This window comes from Apus apus, chromosome 12, assembly GCF_020740795.1.
Source record: "Apus apus isolate bApuApu2 chromosome 12, bApuApu2.pri.cur, whole genome shotgun sequence".
Classification (NCBI taxonomy): domain Eukaryota; kingdom Metazoa; phylum Chordata; class Aves; order Apodiformes; family Apodidae; genus Apus; species Apus apus.
The window spans coordinates 13,934,753-13,953,263 of NC_067293.1; the positions used below are offsets into that span (position 1 = coordinate 13,934,753).

Sequence of the window (18,511 nt, forward strand, 5' to 3'; positions counted from 1 at the left end):
GCTTCCCGCTCCGGCTCCCGCTCGCCATGCCCGGCCCATTCGTGGCGCCGCTGGCTCCGAGCTCCTGAGCCGGGCGGCTTTGGCGTGGGCGCGGAGGACCGCGGCTCTGGTGCCCGCAGCCGCCCGCCGCCGCCGGGGCAGCCCGGCGGGCGCTGCCCGCATGAGGACGGCGGGCCCCTGAGGCGGGCGGGCGGGCGGGCGGCCGCCGTCGGGGCGCGGCGCGGCGGGGGCGGCGGCGATGGGGGCTCTCCCGGCGCTGCTGGGGGCCGCCTTGCTGTGGGCCGGCGCCGGGGCCCTCGTCAACCTCAAGTACTCGGTGGAGGAGGAGCAGCGGGCCGGCACTGTGATCGCCAACGTCGCCAAGGACGCCCGGGACGCCGGTTTCGTGCTGGACCCCCGGCAGCCCGCTGCCTTCCGGGTGGTCTCCAACTCGGCCCCCCACCTGGTGGACATCAGCCCCGGGTCGGGGCTGCTGGTGACCAAGCAGAAGATCGACCGGGACCTGCTGTGCCGGCAGAGCCCCAAGTGCGTCATCTCACTGGAGGTGATGTCCAGCTCCATGGAGATCTGCGTGATCAAGCTGGAGATCAAGGACCTCAACGACAATGCGCCCAGCTTCCCCACTGACCAGATCGAGCTGGAGATCTCGGAGACAGCCAGCCCTGGCACCCGGGTGCCACTGGAGAGTGCCTATGACCCGGACTCGGGAAGCTTTGGTGTGCAGAGCTATGAGATCACCCCTAATGACCTCTTTGGGCTGGAGACCAAGACACGAGGCGATGGGTCCCGCTTTGCTGAGCTGGTGGTGGAGAAGAGCCTGGATCGTGAAACCCAGTCCCACTACAGCTACGTGATCACGGCACTGGATGGTGGTGACCCGCCCAACTTCGGCACGGTGGAGCTCAGCATCCGCGTCATCGACTCCAATGACAACAACCCGCTCTTCGAGGAGCCGGCCTACACCATCAGCGTGCCTGAAAACGCCCCACTGGGTACACCGGTCATCCGCCTCAATGCCTCTGACCCGGATGAGGGCACCAATGGCCAGGTCCTCTACTCTTTCCATAGCTATGTCTCTGAGCGGGCCCGGGAGCTCTTCCAAATCGACCCCCAGAGTGGCCTTATCACAGTGAGCGGTGCCATCGACTACGAGGAGGGTCACGTCTATGAGCTGGATGTGCAGGCCAAGGACTTGGGGCCTAACTCCATCCCTGCTCATTGCAAAGTAACCATCAGCGTCCAGGATGCCAATGACAATCCGCCCCTCATCAACCTGCTCTCTGTCAACAGCGAGCTGGTGGAGGTGAGCGAGAACGCCCCGCCGGGGTACGTCATCGCCCTGGTGCGGGTGTCGGACCGTGACTCTGGCGCCAACGGGCGGGTGCAGTGTAAGCTCCTGGGCAACGTGCCTTTCCGGCTCCAGGAGTACGAGAGCTTCTCCACCATCCTGGTGGATGGGCGGCTGGACCGGGAGCAGAGGGACCAGTACAACCTCACTATTCAGGCCAAGGACAATGGCGTCCCCTCCCTGCAGGCCACCAAGTCCTTCACTGTCAAGATCACTGATGAGAATGACAACCATCCCCACTTCTCCAAGCCCTATTACCAGGTCATTGTGCAGGAGAACAACACCCCAGGGGCCTACCTTCTCTCAGTGTCAGCCAGGGACCCCGACCTCGGCCTCAATGGCAGTGTCTCCTACCAGATTGTGCCCTCCCAAGTGAGAGACATGCCTGTCTTCACCTATGTCTCCATCAACCCCAACTCTGGAGATATCTATGCTTTGAGGTCCTTCAATCACGAACAGACGAAGGCCTTTGAGTTCAAGGTCCTGGCAAAAGATGGGGGTAATCCCTCTCTGCAGAGCAATGCCACTGTCAGGGTGATTGTTCTGGATGTCAATGACAACACTCCTGTGATCACAGCCCCACCGCTGGTCAACGGGACCGCAGAGGTGTACATTCCCAGGAACGCTGGGGTCGGCTACCTGGTGACAGTGGTCAAGGCAGATGACTATGACGAGGGTGAAAATGGCAGACTATCCTACGAAATGGTGGAAGGAGACAGAGGATTTTTTGAGATAGACCAGGTCAATGGAGAGATAAGGACCACCAGAGCCTTTGGGGAGAATGCAAAGACAGCCTACGAGCTGATCGTGGTGGCTCACGACCATGGAAAAACATCTCTCTCGGCTTCTGCCTTGATTTTGATATACCTGTCTCCAGCCCTGGATGCCCAGGAGTCCATAGGATCTGTTAATCTCTCCCTGATTTTCATTATTGCCCTGGGGTCTATCGCAGCCATTCTTTTTGTCACCATGATCTTCGTGGCAGTCAAGTGCAAAAGGGACAACAAGGAGATCAGGACCTACAACTGCAGGTAAAGACATCTTTGTTTCTGTGCACCTGCTCCGATGTTTGCCCTCTCAGTTACTTTTTCCATTTGCTGCTGTATGCTTGGGAAGGGGGGGGGGGGGCAGCGTGGGGGCTAGATTTGCTTTAGGAACAAAAGTGGGGTTCCCGTTCGTCTTAGGAAATCTCCAGCGAAGCTTTAAAGCTGGGAGGAGAGCAGGAACCCGTGCCGAGCAGCGGACGGACTTAATTGTGCGGCTTGACAATCTGTTGCAGCATCCCTGATTTTCCGCGCTCCGTCGCAGGCAGAACAGTTTGGTAGCGGCCTGGCTGGTTCCCGTGGGCAGCCCCCCCGTGTCTGCGGCAGCATCCCCGGGCTTTCCCGGGGGGAGGAGGGGGGCAAAGCCCCCCAGCCCACCGCAGCATCCCCGCGGCAGAGGGGCGAGCGGCCGCCCCGGCCTCCCGAGCCCTCGCTCAAAAGAGCCTTTGTGCTCCCGATGCGGCTCCTCGCCGGAGGGGCCAACTGGATCAAACCGTGGTGAAACCCCCCCCTCGGCTCCCCCCGAGTCGCCGGCCCAGCGCCCGGCGTGCCCGGTTGGGCCGGCAGGGATGGGGTGCGGGAGGATTTTTGCAGCGCTGCGTTCTTTCTCCCTGGCTGGCTGCGTGTGCTGCCGGGTCCGAAGCGCCGGAGGGGAGGTCAGCCCCGCGCCCGGAGCCGCTGAAAGGCTGATCGGGGAAATCCAGTCCCCTGAATATGTAACAGCCCAGCGATTATTGTCTCTCTTTTACTATTCTCTGTGTTACACAAGTTAGGAGACAAATGCTAACCACACATGAATATCAATCAGATGCCATAAAAGAGCAGCTGCAATGCCTCATAAATGGTTTAATCCTGTTACTAGTGAAATAGCCATGACTTCTCCATTCCTTCGGCACCGAGTCGTTTCAAGAGGGGAGGGATGGGAATTAATTTCGCTCTACCTTGGAAACGCGCGCTGGCCCCCGGCAATTCTGCGGCGCGGGGGGATGTGCTGTCTCTAAAGTTTTATTTACGCAGGAATCACGCCAGAGAGTTCGGGTTTTATACCCCCCCCCCCCCTTTTTTTTTTTTCCCCAGCGTTTATAAGCCTTTTTGCTCGATGGGCGAAAAATCGCCTGCAAATAAAGGTCGGTCTGTGCTGTATTATGGGATGTCTAGCTGCAAGTGAAAGCTCATGTAGCAGCTTTCTTGCCAGCTCGGCCCATTACATGAGAATAGGACCTGAATGGATAAAAATCGCATTGTGGTGGTGCCCCTAACAGCTTCACACATATGTATAAGCCCTGGGTTTAGTGTGATGGCTTAGGGATTAATGATGTGCAGTTTAATTAAATAATTGGTCAATAGAGAAAGGACAGCAAAATGAATGCCTGCAGGACATAATTGGGCTCTCGCATTGCCAAACTTAAACATTGAGGTAAACAAAACAATTAAGGCTTCATCAAGCATTGTTAGACGAGTCAGCAGCATATAGATTGTTGGCACAACAGAAATCCCTGCCTTCCCCTGATTTATGTGCACGCTCAGGGGGATGCACGGGCTGTTGTCAATGTGCATCTGAGCAGAAGTCAGCTGCAGAGGTAGAGGAGCACCAGGTAGGCTCAGCAGCAGCCGTGACCATGGGGCACTCTCTCCCCGTGCCTGGTGGGTGCCTTTGGGCTTTGCAGTGCCTTATTTTAGAGGTTTCTTCACGACAGCTGCTGGGGAGTCTTCATAAAATGTGTTAATCTATGAGGCACGTAAGGCTCTATGAGAGCTGTTCGGCTGGTGGCATTTTCATGTGCAGGCAGTTAGCTTTCTGGAACAAGAGTATTTGTCCAATATTTGCCTTTCTAGAAAAACTGCATTATTAATTCATCCTGTTGTTTCTGTTGCAGCTATTGTATTTTACTTTTTTTTTTTTTTTTTAAATGCTGTTATCATAACAAGTAGAAGAGCAAAGTCTTGACGTTCAAATGTGTGTTTCTGACTGTGGTTCAGTATGTGATGTGCTTTCCTGGGAAATACTGAGCTGGGCAGTGCTGTGTGTGTGCCAGTTCATCTGTGGGGCATTGGCTGGGGCTGTGTTGCCCCCTTGGGAAGAGGAGGCACAGTCACTCTGAGCCGAGCATACCCAGTTCATGCAAAGGTGCAGTCATATTTGTTGTTATCTGCTCAGGGGGTGTTTAGTGGTAACTTTTTTTTCCTCTGGTATTTTGCAGAAGGCAAACAAGGCACTTCATCAGTTGATTCTTTTGGCAGGTGGGAAGCAAAGAGGAAAAGAAAGGCAGAGAAAAACAAGCTTGGAGTAAAAAAAAAAAAAAGGTCAAAAAGGATCATTTCTCTTTGCAAAACACAGTTGTTGTTCTCTGATTTCTAGAAGGAAAAGCATTTCCCAGCAGAAGGGGGTGTTCGTGTCAGGGGGTGAGGGAGTAATAGGATGCGGTTGGAGAAGAGATTTCAAGTTATCAGGTATTATCAGGAGATAGTCAAAACACCAGCAATTTGGATAACGCATTAATAAACAAACAGCCTTTGGAGTGTGAGAGAGTAGAGCCTGCCAGCTAGGACTGCTTCTGGGTCTGCTTTATTTACTGCTAGTGAAAATGAACTGGGAAAAAAATCTGCTATTCACTTTGAATTTTCATTATGAGGACCAAATTAAATCACTTTTTAAATCCTTATTATGCATGGAAATGAATGCAGGTACCCTTTTCAGTCCATGGATTTTAACATCTCAATTTTTCTCTTCTGCAGGCTGGACTTTACTCCTTGTAACTAAATATCAGCAATTACAAACACTAGAAAAAAAACAGAGGCTTTCTTCCTTGCCATTATTTTTCATATTTGACCTGAAAGCATTATACACATGAAAATAAGCTAGTGAGTGTGTCGTGCCACCAGACCCAAAACATGACGTAATGTGTATGACTAAGAAGCCAACATGGAGACAGGGGCCAAGCCCTCTGGGTTTCTGCATGTGTGTTTGGCGGGGCAGGGTTTGGGATGCTCCCAGCTATTCATTTTCATTCTGTCCCCCAGAATCGCAGAATACTCCTACGGGCATCAAAAGAAATCAAGCAAGAAGAAGAAAATCAGCAAGAACGATATCCGCCTGGTACCGCGGGATGTTGAAGAGACGGATAAAATGAACGTTGTGAGCTGCTCCTCCCTCACTTCATCCCTCAACTACTTCGACTACCACCAGCAGACCCTGCCGCTGGGCTGCCGCCGCTCCGAGAGCACCTTCCTCAACGTGGAGAGCCAGAACAACAGGAACGCCGGCTCCAACCACATTTACCATCACACCTTCACGGGGCAGAGCCCCCAGCAGCCCGACCTCATCATCAACGGGATGCCGCTGCCGGAGGTGAGTGCCGGGGGGTCTGCCCGGGGCCCGTGGGTCTGGTGGCGTCAGCGCTGCCAAAGCCACGCCTTGAGCAGAAAGGCCCGTGGTGGCTTCCTGTGTTGGACATCCCGGAGCAAGGGAGTGTTCTGGGGAACACCTGGTTGTGAGTGGGTGTTCCCCCCCACCTCCCAAAAAAGATCTGCAGAAATGGCCAGGTGGGAATGCCGGTATGGCTGGGCCCAGCCAGGCTGCCTCCGTGCTGCTGGAAGGCTGGAGGTGGTGGCTTTGCAAAGTGGATTTTGAGTGTGGTGATGCTCAAGGGAGGAGACACTCGTTGCCTGTGCAGGAGTTTTTTAAAAAGGTCGTTGCAAGTGTTGTTGGTGGCTCTTGCTCTGGAGGCAGGGGGTTGTGCTGGGGACTCCAGCAGTGCGGGGTGCCCTGGTGTGACCACCTGCACTCCTGGCCAGGACTGTCCCCTTGCTGTGTAGGATGAGCATGTGCTGACTCCCATGGGAGGGGAAGGGACTGCTCCGACCCACCCCGTCCTCATCAGCTTCTTCTAATTCATTGGCTTTCCTGCACATCACAGGCATCAGTTAATGTTGCTTGTTTGTCTCTCTTTGAATTATTGTTTGGTATTAAGCAAAACAATCAAAGGTTTGTCATGTTTCCTGCTTTGAACAGAGTAACAAAGCTGAAAAAGCAGCTAAAATATTTATGGCTTGCTCTGTTTTGCATTCAATATGCTGGTGTAAATGCAAAATACTGCTGCTGGAGATAGTGGAGCTGCTTTAGATTTATCCTTGTGCTGTGGAGAGCAGAGCCTGGCCCTCTGTAAGAGTCTGAAGGGCTGCTGTTGCTGGCAGGCCTGGTCCTGCAGTGCTTGTGCTGGCAAAATGCTCCTTCAGCTCTGGTGTATAACTTCTACTAAGGCTGCAGAGCCAGCTCCCGAGGAGTCATGGACTGATGTTGGCCCAGTTTTTGGGGTGTTCCCAGCCCAAATGCCGGTAGCCAAAAGCAGAGACACGGCTTTTAATGACTGGAGTGGGTTGCCAGGATCTCCATGACAGATTGTGGGCACTTGGCCTTCTGCCCAGCCTACATTTCCAGCCTCTCCTGCCCTTGGTGTGCAGGCTTCTCACCCTGTGGTGTTGCCTTCTCAAGGTAACCCTCTGAGATGCTGTGAGGAGGCCACTCCTGCAGGGGTGAACCAGTAGGGCCCAGTGCTGGCTCCTGGACTGCGGGGCCAGGAGCCCACATGCCTTTGAGAGGGTAAAGTGGGAGGAGAGACCCAGGGCTGGCCTGGAAGGTTAAAGCTCAATTTACATTCTGGTATTGGTATAAAAGTTGTAATAGAGTTTCTTAGCAGTAACTGAATGGAAATGACCTGGATATAAGCACTCATATGTTCTGCTTGCATGTGTCCAGCCATAGAGCTGAGCAGGTTCAGCCCCTACCAAATTCCCCAATGGAGAGAGGCAGGGACTTTGCATCCGAGTCTGGGTCAGAGCAGTTTGGGCTAAGCCTAGCTCTAAGCAGAAGAGCTGCTACCAGATCTGCTTGTTCCTTGCACTGTGCCTGGGCAGGCCAGGGGTGGGAAACATCACCCATCATGTGTTGGGGGATGCCCCTCGATGCTTGGATTTGCCTGTGCCCTTTGCTGAGTACCAGCTGGGGCTTAGGGTGCCCAGCTACCTGGGGGGCACATCCCAAGGTTGTGGGTGACCATTGCTGTTGGGATGCTGGAGGCAGCAGTCCCTGAGGAATTCCTGCCTTTCTGAAGCAGTGTCCTTTGGAGAGGGGTCTTGAGCACGTCTCTGGCTGGTGCTTTGTTACGAGCACCCTGTCAGCCTGTGATTCACTGCCACAGACAAAATTCAATCATAAAATCTGTCACAGTGTCGGCATTAGGCAGCAGTGCACGCTGGCAGCAGGAGGTCTGGGGTGCCAGGGAGGAGGGAAGGACCATTGGGAGCATCATAGCTCAGCTGATAAGGTTAGCAGGCAGCTGGAGGCAGAAGGCAGTGCTGCCCATGTGCCTCTTAGACACAGTGGTTAGCTTGGGTCTGGCAGCATGTGCTCTCCAAAGACCCCCACCAGCTTATGCACCCTTGGACGAAGGAGCTGGGGCACTTGTGGCTTCTCCCTGTGGCTCCAGCTCTCCCTGTTTCCCCATCACTCTTGCAGGTGGGATGCACTGCAAAGAGCTGATACCTCTGCTTGGAGAAATAAATTTGCCTCTTGTAATGAGTCCTGTGGAGTGTCAGCTTAAAGCATGCCCTCCAGCAGGAGAGCAGCTTGTGGCTCACCAGGCCTGCTGAGGGACCAGCAGCTCATGGCTGGGTGCTCTGGAAGAGAGCAGCATGGCCTGGTGGGGCTCTGCTCGCTTCCTGGGGAAGCTTTTGGACAAAAGGGTGGGACCAGGGCATGGATAGGAGAAATCCCAACTTCTTGGAAGTTTGGTATAGGGTGGGAGCTTTAATGGTTTTTGGCAGAGTCCTGGTGTTATGCCTCTTGCAGAGGTAGTTACCTCACTGGCATGTGGGTTCTGATAGCTCCTAAAAATCCAAGCGAGCCCTGAGGGTGAGGAGGTTCAGAGGTGACTAGAGTGATAGCCTGTGTCCTGGCACATAGGGTGACATGGCAGCTCCTGAAAAGATGCTTCCACAGAGGAGCATCGCAGCCTTGCACCCACTGTAGCTCATCACTGCTGTAGCAGGTGTCACGGTGTGATGACACACGTATGAAGTGTGCCATTGGTACACCTCCAGGTGATGATGATGGTTTAATAAATAACAGTTCCTGCCCAGAGTTTCCAGAGCCAATCCATTCCCTGCAGTGCATCCAGCGGGACTTCGTCTGGGCTGGTTTGAATCACCTCCAGTGACGAGTCCGATGGCATTTCCCCTGGGAGCATTTACGAGATGTCAGCATCGGGGAGATATTACTGCTTCTCTACCTAGGAGTGACTTTTCCTGATGGGAAGGCAAGGCTTCAGTTGATAAAAGATAAAATAAGGAGGTAAACGTGTCGCTGGCGGTGTCACTTAGCATATGATGGTTGTGGCTGGGAGTAGGCGGCTGCCGCTGCAGACACACACTGTCCTAGCAAGGTGGGTTTGCAGTGTAGCTGGTCTTTAATATGAGGCTCATTCACTTTAACAGTCAGGAACCTTGAAATAAATGTCCCCAGGGATGTCTCTGTGGAGCTTCAGGACATGTTTCCTCCCGTGCTGTGGCAATGCTGCCTGTGGTGGCAGGTCTCGGGGCTGGCCGTGCTGTGCCATGCTGGTGGTTATTTGGTTTGTTGGTGCTCCCACCTTTCCCCACTGATCCAGAAAGGATTAAGCTGTGGCATCTGCAGGGGCTGCAACCCTGCTCTGAGGATGCAAATAAAGTTTGAGATGACCCTTGAAAAGCTTTTCCCTTTAGGTGTGGGCCAGGCTCGGCTGCTGTCTCTGCTTGAGCCTGGCCACGGCTGCCAAGAGAGCATTGGGAGGCAGTGTGGGATGTCCTGGGGGGGCTCTGGCCCCACTGGGGTTTGTAGGTCCTTTGGGGGCTGTCGTACTGCCTAGGGATCCCTGCCCGTGGCTTTTTGCATCCTTGTGTCTGTAGGCTGCCATGGCAAAAAGCATTTATGGGCAGCTCTGGTGATCGTGGCTGACAGCAGGAGGCTTGGCCCCCGTTAGCACTTGGACTTGTTTTGCAGGAGGGAGAGTGGGACATGTTGGAGCTCCGAGGGCATTGCTGGTCAGAGGCTTTGCTACTGCTGAAGGCTTTTTTTTCCTTCCTGCTGAGCCAGAGGAGAAGTCAGCTTTGAAACCAAAAGGGCTTGTTGTCAGGTTTTGCATGTGTATTACTGGAAGCTGTAGCAGGAGATTAAAAATCAAAATTAATAGGAGCCATTAGGCAGCTTCCTTGATAAAAATGCATGTTCCATTGGGGTGGTGTGGAAACTGGTCTGCATGCTGAGGCTTTTAGGATTCCTAGGACATGACTTGCATGTAGAGCAGCCACCCTTGGGTAACACTTACATGCCTGGGTTTTGACTCCGTGGTTTTAAAATAAAACAACGTGCATGTCATGGCTGCATCTGTGTTTCAGAGACAGTTTTACATCCAAAATCTGCCCCACTTTGGGAAACCATGCTGAAGCATCATGTGCTGCCCCAGGATGGGGAGCATCCCCTGGAGCACAGCAGTTTGTTCTGCCCTTTGGTCTTGCTTGGGGCCACGGTAGTGGCTGGTCCCTGGCATGAGAGAGACAAGGAGGTGTGAAATGGGAGTGGGTGAGCCTTGTTGGAGAAATTGGACATCCAAAGGTGGAATTGGTATGAACTGGCTCTCTCTAGGAGATCTAAGGTGGCTCTGTCAAGGCAGCAGCAGGGAAGCAGCAGCGCTGCCATTACACCGTGAGCAGGGTGCGAATCAGGCATGACTTTGCTTCAGTGCTGCTCTAGTAGGTCATACAGGAGAAGGTCAAGGTGGAGCAGCCACTGATCCAGCAAGACTCGAGTCCTCCAGGGACCTGTATGCCTGGCAGCTCCCAGACCCTGCCCTGTCCCCCAACTGGGGATCATGGCCATGGCAAGCCACTGCCTCCTGAGCTGGTGGCCACCATCAGTAAGATGGGGAATTACTGGTTTTAGTGATAATCCGGGTCTAATCCCTCAACCTTGATACACTCCCGTGTAATCCTCACTCACATTGATTTCGTTTGGGCTCCTCATGGCAGTGGGGATTATTTGTGCAAGCAACAGTTGCAGGATAAGGCCCTGGTGGTTTCAGATATGCTTTCTACTACCTGGAAATAATTCTCCTCACGGTAGGAAATGGTTTTCTAAGCACAATAGAGCAATTTTCGTTTCAGGCAGCACCGGCAGTTTTTGCTCTGGCTATCTGGTGGTGTTAACTAAAGCACATTTCTACAACACACAAAGATTTTTGTTTTGTCAGAAATGAAATCAGCGTGGCTGTTCCTCTTTCTCTGTCATTTCTCTACTTGTCAATTCTTTCTTCCCCTCCAGCTTATCCTCCTTTTCTCTGCTAGCCTTAAAAAGCCCCCAAAGTGTCTGTTATAATCACATTTTGTGTGTTACACAGAATGAATGTACTCACTTTAATATGCTGGGTTTGAGGAAATCAGTTTCTGTCTGGTATAACAGACAATTTGTTATAAACCATGCCATTTAGAAGTGAAGGGCCTTGCTTTAGTGTAACACTGGGGAAACGTCATGATACATAATTGGAAGGGATTTGACTTGCTTCTGAGTAATACTGTGTATAGAGCAGGAAAAAAAAAAAAAAAAAAAAGGAAAAAGGAGATAATTTCCAATCCAGAGAAAGTTTGCAGTAGTGTGACATGCCAGGCTGTTGAAATGAGGCTTATTTTCAGCAGAGATAATAATTAGAGCATTATCAGCAATGATGTTCGACTAGTCGCAGGCTGCCTTCGCAGCCAGCGTTGCCAGTCTTGTTTTCTCCTTGGGAGGTCACTGTAACTCAGCACTTTTTTGTGCCTTCGATGTGCACAGCGATGGGTGAGCACAGGGCTCAGCTTCGGTTAGTGCCTCTGCCTTTCAGGGCCTGTGCATCTGTGTTCAGGAGCCATCACCCTCCCTCTGAGCACCACCGAGGAGGAGCAATGCCTCCAGCTGTAGGCAGTGCCTGGTGATGCCCTCCCTGGGCAATGCTGACCAGTCCCTCCATGCTACACCTCAGGGGACCAGAGCTGGTGGGATGGGAGCCCCAAACCTCCCCAGGTGCACTCCCTGCTCACTCCAAATCAAAATCACCAGTCCCAGCAAAACCCTGGGTTTAACTACTCCCAAAGTGTTTTGTGTATCGCTGCACGTTCCCTGACCTCTCTGAGCACTGGGGGCTGACGTTATGGAAATCAGCTGCTTTTTATTCCATTCCGAGGTCAGCCTAACCAAATTATACATTTCCTAATGTAATCCCTCCAAGCTCTCGTTTGGAAAAATTTATTTTAATACCTCTCAACAGAGACAAACATGCCAGCTCTGATTCACATTTAACCATGTATCTTGCTGTGCTGTGACTTGGGGAGCCTGTACTGCAACACATGTTGGTTTTTGGGTGGGTATATGGGGATGTGACCCCATCCTGAAGACCACTTTGGGTCTTCCAAGGGTTTTCCAGCCCACAGTGGGGCCCAGGCTGGGTAGGACCGTGGGGTTTTGCTGCAAGGATCTGTGGAGGAACTAGGGACAGTTTGTGGTGTGTGGTGGCAGTAGCCAAGCTGTATTTACAGTAAAACCCTCTCCTTTGATGACAAGACCGAATATAATTATATCATAATTATATTGTTATATGTAACATGCTGTATATTAAACATTATATATTATCTATATACTAAATGCCAAATAATATACATAACATATTTATAAGCATATTAAAAGTGTGTATAGAATAATATATTGTACATAATTATGTGAGTAAGTACATAATATGTTATATAACTATATGTATAATTTGTTTTTATGCGATTGGTTTGGGTTTTATGGTTCACTTTTACTGAAAGTAGAGGGGCTCGTCTGGTTTTCCTTTTAGTAAATTTGAATTTCTGATGCTTATTTCTGGTGCATCTCTTGCTTGTTGAATCTATAAAAAAAGCTCCTGCAGTTATATTTACGTGGTGGGTAAGGATTTTCCCTTAAATTAGGAAAGATTTGTAGTAAGTTGTTTTTCTTAAATGACATCAAAAGGGTGGTCTTGCAAGCTGTTTGTGGCCTGTCTTGTAGTAGTTTCCAAATTAGCTCCTGTTGTGCTGGGTGGTTTGCAGTCTGGTTTCTCCTGGCTATTTGCAGGCACAGGCAGCGTTAGGCCAAGTGCCTGTCGCCTTTGAATCACCTTATGTCCATCTGCTCAGCTGGGTGGAAGAGCCATATTCTCCATTCTGCCATCTCCTGAAGTCCCTCCTGAGAAGCTCCTTAGCCAGGTGTCTTCCCAGGTCCCCGTCCTCCTGCCCTCACCAAGGGTGACCTTGGCTGTTTCTGAAATTCCCATCAGCTGGCAAGGGCAGAGCCCTGCCTGCTCCTCGTCCCCTGCCTGCATCCATCTGCAGGCTCTGCCTGCAGGGCTGTTCCCCAGGACAGGTTGCAGGCTCTGCAGCTCTCCCCCTCCATCCCTCCTGGGAGAACTCTCCTCCTGCCCCTCTTCCCCCTCAGATGACAGCTTCCACCCTCTTGCGAGGACTGGGGTGAGGGGACCCCCCGGCCTGCTGGCTCCCCCTTCCCTGCCAGGCTGCCTACGGGGCTGGGCACGGTCTCGCTTCAATAAGTGATTAGATATTGTTCCCAGTAGAGGCTATAGTTGAGTTCCAATCATTTTCTGTTAATTAAAATACAGGATGGTCTTATTTGTCGCATAAATAGTTGTAATCTGTGTACTTATAAGTGTAATTATAATTTAAATTAAAGCCTGCTCTGAATTGACAATGGATGGGGTGCTCTGCAGGCAGTGCAGCCCTTGCAGGGCTGTGGGCAGGCTGTCTTCTGGGGTCCCTGAAGTCCCCAGGAGAGCATCACCCAGGGCTCAGCAAAGAGACGTTGATGCCATTGACAGCTCCCAGTGTCACTGTTCCTGTGTTGGCAGGGCTTGCTCATGATACCTATTGGAGTGTTCACCAGAGAAGAGGCCATAGCATCATTGCTTCAGTATCTCCCTCTAGTTACTAGTCTAAATCTGGAAGCAAGTGATGGCTTATGTCAGCTGGACAAGTGATTAGGACTTATCCTCAAAGTGACTCCCTGTTTAACACGGAATTACGGTGAGTTCTCGTTAGGCTGGAGGAGGCTTGAACATGGTGACTGCTCATGCTGCAGCAGACAGATGTGCATGGCAGGTATTGCTTTTCACTCGCCCTCTGATGGAAACCCTCAGTGTGCTGAGGTTACCCCAGCTGCTCCTCCTCCTTACACCCAGTAGATCACATAGGTTTGTGATAAATAGAGTAGGTCTGTGTGCGTCAGAGCTGTGTAGGTGAGGTCCTCCCCATGCCCTGTTGGCCACCAGAGATCTGATGTGAATCCTTGTGGTTCTCACGGGGATCTGGAGCTTGTTGGATTATACCGTCTTTTGTCATGGCAGGTGTAAGCCACAGGGCAGGTTTTAAAAATTCCCATGTTGGTGGATTGCATTAACCCATCCTAAGTCAGGTATGTAAAATTCCATTAAGTGAAAACCCTCTGGCATTTTCTCACCCGTGCTCGAGCTCTGCAGGCTATGCTAATGCAGTGCGTTTGCTCATCTATTAGGAGGATGATGGCTTTAAAATAATAACATTTATCTTTGGCAGTGGACCTACAATAGTGCACGCTGAGTACAATTTTGTGAAAGGCTCTGCAGATGTTGCCTCATTCAATCTGGGTCAAAAGGAGTGCTTAGAATCATAAAGGTTAGAAAGAGATCAAATAATTCGGTGGTTTTATTGCTGAATAATGTACTTGGAAAATATCATTCACCATTATTAGACTAAGTGAGTATAGAAAACACAGGACTCAATAGTCATCTCTCAGTATTGGCTGATTTTACTGTTTTTATAATGTAGCTAAATTCTCTGTTATTGATTCTGGCATTGATTATCGATCTTGAAATCTAAATGTATGTGCTGGTGGGAGCAGCTCCCTGCAGTGCCTGGCGGTGGGCAGCATGTTTGTGGGCATGTTGATGCTACTTTTGGGGAGTTGTTGTCACAGCCAAAGATGAAAAAACAGGAAACCCACCCCTTTTATGTGTGTTCTTTTCCATGCCTGTGTGCTTATGTAAACCCAGATGGGCTGGGATGGCGGCGGCGGGATGGAGGCTCCATGCCCACGCCTGCAACTCCTGTCACCTGCTCCCTCCTGGACTTTTCATATTCAGATTCACATCTGGATGCTCTGGCAGGGACCCAGCTTTGTGACATTTAGTAATCAAATCCGCACGGTTGTTGGCTTAGAAACTGCATCCAAACCTGCCTGCCCGGTGAAACGCTTTTCCAAACATTCGCAAGTGGTTCCTCCGCTCTCTTATTTCAGCCCCCACTGTGGCTGTGTCCTCTGTCTGGGGAGAAACTCCACACTTGAGCTTAGATCTTTCGCTGTACATCAGTTAATTGCAGGGGTTGGGTTAGTGAGAGACCAAAGCCATGGTCCCATCTGGGCGCTGCATCCTGTGGTGAGCCCATGGACCAGAGCTGGCAGCATCACTGTGGGAGCCCTGGGCTCCCGCTGGGCTGGGGCTCACTCAGCTGTGTGATGGATTCCTTTGTTCAGAAAAAAGAAGATGAATTTTGGAATACGTTCATCTCTTGTTCTCTTCACTTAGTTGTTGTCAGCATTAATATGCCATTAACACATGCTCATTAGGAGGAGAATGATTATACCCTGCAGAATATGGGGGAAACCTTCATTAGGCACTAACATATTGAACAGAGCTGCAAACTTCACTTGGGAAAACTGGGGAAGGTTCTGCTCAGCATCAGGTTTCCCTCGTTTCTCCTCGTTGATCTGAAACACCTTGTCTTGTAGCACATGCTTTTGGCTAGGGCTGTGGGTGGTGCACAGGTGAGTCTGTGCTCAGGCTCCAGCACTGAAACCCTTCAGGGTTCAATTCCATCTTCCCCCAGATTGAAGATGTCCTCATCACAGCTTGTTTTGCCATGCAAAGAGGATTTGAGCCCATGTCCCTTCTCCATGAGCTGTACTGGCTCTTCAGGCTTCATGAGATGAAATCTCCACCGAGCTGGGACATGCTCTAGGAACAGATTTGTTAAGAAAGGAGGTGCTTTTCTCAGAGTAACGAGGTTTTAAACATTCATCTGGCCTTGCTGCCTGCAGTCCAGAGCCATAACCCACCACCTGTCCCAGGGCAGGTTCTCGCCCCGGCGATGATCGCAGAGCCCGGCGTCGCTCCCGCGTTTGCTCGGCGCGTGGCAGCTTGAGGCACGTGCCTGGTGCTCTCTTCAAGTCAATCAATAAGAGTAATTGCAAGTTCAGGTGGCAGTGAGGGCGGAGAGAACTGCAGCAGACAAATATTTGCAGATTAAGACCCTGTTTACATGCAGATGCCTCTTGTGATAGGTGACAAGGGACAGAAAATGAGGACCATATGTGGTATTTAATCGGAATTTATTCTAAATGGGGTGATTTCATAGATTTCCATGGAGCTGACAGCTGTCCTCTTTATTAAATGTGAGCATGCTGCCTCTGTCCTTGTCCTGCTGTCCTAGTCTGCCTGGGGTTTGGCAGGATTTTGCAGAGTTGGTGGTGGGACATTGCAGTCCCATTCCCCTTCACCTCAACCTAGGTGCAGTTAGAGGGAATCCCATGAATCAGTTTTCACCTACAAACCTCAGGAAAGGAAAAATGGCATTTGATGGGCTTGGATTCCTGTTGTGAAGAGTAATATAATCATGTCAGGAGAGCAGGCAGGTGCTGGGGCAGGTAGCCCTTTCTTCTCATGCCCACAGCAGTCTTAGGAGCAGCAATGCTGGGCTGAGCCATGCCTGCTGCCCATGGGATGTGCTGGAGCTGCAGGTTGTGGGGACACCCAAACTGCAGGTCGGAGGGTTTGTTCTTGCAGGGATGGAGACAGGGATGGCTAGAGCTGCCCACCCCTGGCTTGAGTTGCTTTCAACCCCTTTTATGGTGATCCTGAAACCTAAAAATGGGGAAGTACACCAAAACTAGAGAGATGAACTGTGGTTATCTGTCATTGATGGGAAGGGAAATGAGGTGGTGAGGTGAGATACCAACATGGAACAGGTCAAGCTTGGAAGTTTTTTGGTGTCTACCAGTGCCTTTGTTAGAAGTAGGGTATGATTTCCTGGCTTGTGGCTGGCTGGATGGACACCCCAGCTGTTGAGGGAGGCTACTTGGTGGCCATCCCAGCTATACCCAACTTCACCTTGGTTATTTCTCCTCCAACATTAATGACTTCTCCCTCTCAGCCCACCGTGCTGTCCTTGGGCAGAGCAGAGCAGCCACAGGCACCCATCTGATCACATCTTGCCCTGTTGGGAATGTGGCTGGTCCATTTGCTGGGCGCTGTGTGACTCATGTAATCACCATGCGAAATGCATCATTCATAAACTGTTTAGCACGACCTTTTGTACAGTAGCACTAATTATTATTATCACAGAAGCCCAGTAAACTAGACTAGTAATTATCAGGGATTTATTTGAATGGACAGCTAAGCTATTCTTGGCAAGTTAGTCAAAGCAGTTGTCATGACAGCCACACAAATGTGTCTTATGAATTGGGTTAATTAGGGTAATTAATAACTGTTGTTTTGCCCTTTTTAACAAGGTATTGCCTAGACACTATCAAAAAATAGCAATTGTACCTAACAGAAATAGTCGCCTTCTAGCAGCAACTTTCAAATCACAAAATCAAAGTAGTAAATACCCATTGGGTTGTTGTTTCACAAAGCAACATGTCATCTTTCCCCTTGTGCAATAGCAGGGAGTAAAAGGCTCTGTTGTCATTTTTCTGCTGATCTTCCCCTGCTGTGCAGTGTTATCTGGAGATAGATCATCATTATAATTGACATTATTGTTATTATTTATTTTAATGCCATGCTGCTCCAAGCTGTAGTTGCAGAGGGGCCTCTGCCATGTCCAGCTCCTTGGGGGTAGCCGGGGCAGCCCCAGGCTGCTCCCATCAATTGGATCAGGCTCTGCAAGTAGCAGATAAAGCCAATTTTAAAGTTGTGACCATAAATTATTGTTGTTTTGCTTGTCACCATCCTCATGAGGATGGCTGGTGCCAAGCTGCCGGGTCCTCTCTCAGTGGAGCACTCCTGTCTTTCAAAGGAAGGGTTTTGATTGAATAAATGGGTTTGGTTTTGCCATATTTGTTGCTGATACTGAGTAATGATGGTCACTCAAACTCTTAATAACCAAGGAGCACCAAAGAACCTCGTAAGGAAAAAAAACCCAGAGTTCCCATCCGAGGGAGCACCCTGGGCACCCCGGCTGCCTTGCAGGGGTCTGCAGCCCCCACTGGTGGCTGTCCCTGTCCCACAGTGGTGGGCTGGGTGCTTGCTGGCACAGAGCACCATGTCCCCAAGGGCAGCAAGAGTTGATGCTGGTTATTAAACATGGCCCAAGATTACAGATATGACTAAGGAATATTATGTAAGTTTTGTAGAAAAATGACCCAAATAGATGAGTGAAGGCTCTGGCTGGTTCTCCAGCTGCACTGAGCCCTTTCTATTTATATCACCCCTGGGCTTTCGAAGCCCTCTTTTAACTAAAGCTTATTTGATAACACACATCTTTTGAAAATAAAATAATAAAAAAAAAAAAAAAGGAAAGTGGGGAAAAAACCCCTAAAGAAAAACACCTCTATGGAAAAGGTAGAGTTTTAATGAAGAAATATTTTACACCATTCCCTTACAACCTTAGGGCTAATAGCCTGGAACTGGTACTTTGGCTCCTTAAAAAGCCCAACAAGACAAGCCAATTACAGCCTCTGAAACATTTTTATTTTTAGTTCCTTGTAATAGCAATTCATCCTCGGCTATGGTACATTAACTGGAAGGAACAAGAAGTAGTAAGGTTTTGGCATCTTTGTAATAACCACCGGGCTGTGTTTACCAGGCTGTTAATAATGTGGGGTGGCTGTCAGGCAGGGGGAGCGGTCGGCGTGGGGATGGAGAGGCATCCAGTTAGCACCAGAGCTGAGATCCCCACCCTGGCCAGTGCTTTATTGTCATTTGTTTCCCTACAGTTTATTCTTGGAGAAAACAGACACCCACTGGGTGAAATTCCTCAGTTTCCCAATGTC

At 50.6% G+C, this 18,511-nt stretch overlaps 1 protein-coding gene across 2 annotated transcripts in view; it reads left to right on the forward strand.

Moving 5' to 3' along the window:
- The first annotated feature begins 238 nt into the window (after window positions 1-238).
- Window positions 239-18,511, forward strand: part of PCDH19 (protocadherin 19) — a 58,257-nt gene continuing 39,984 nt past the window's right edge. For both annotated transcript variants that reach the window (XM_051630481.1, XM_051630482.1), the window contains exons 1-2: window positions 239-2,379; window positions 5,413-5,740. In XM_051630481.1, the coding sequence (XP_051486441.1) occupies window positions 239-2,379; window positions 5,413-5,740 (2,469 nt within the window). The remainder of the gene's footprint in view (window positions 2,380-5,412; window positions 5,741-18,511) is intronic.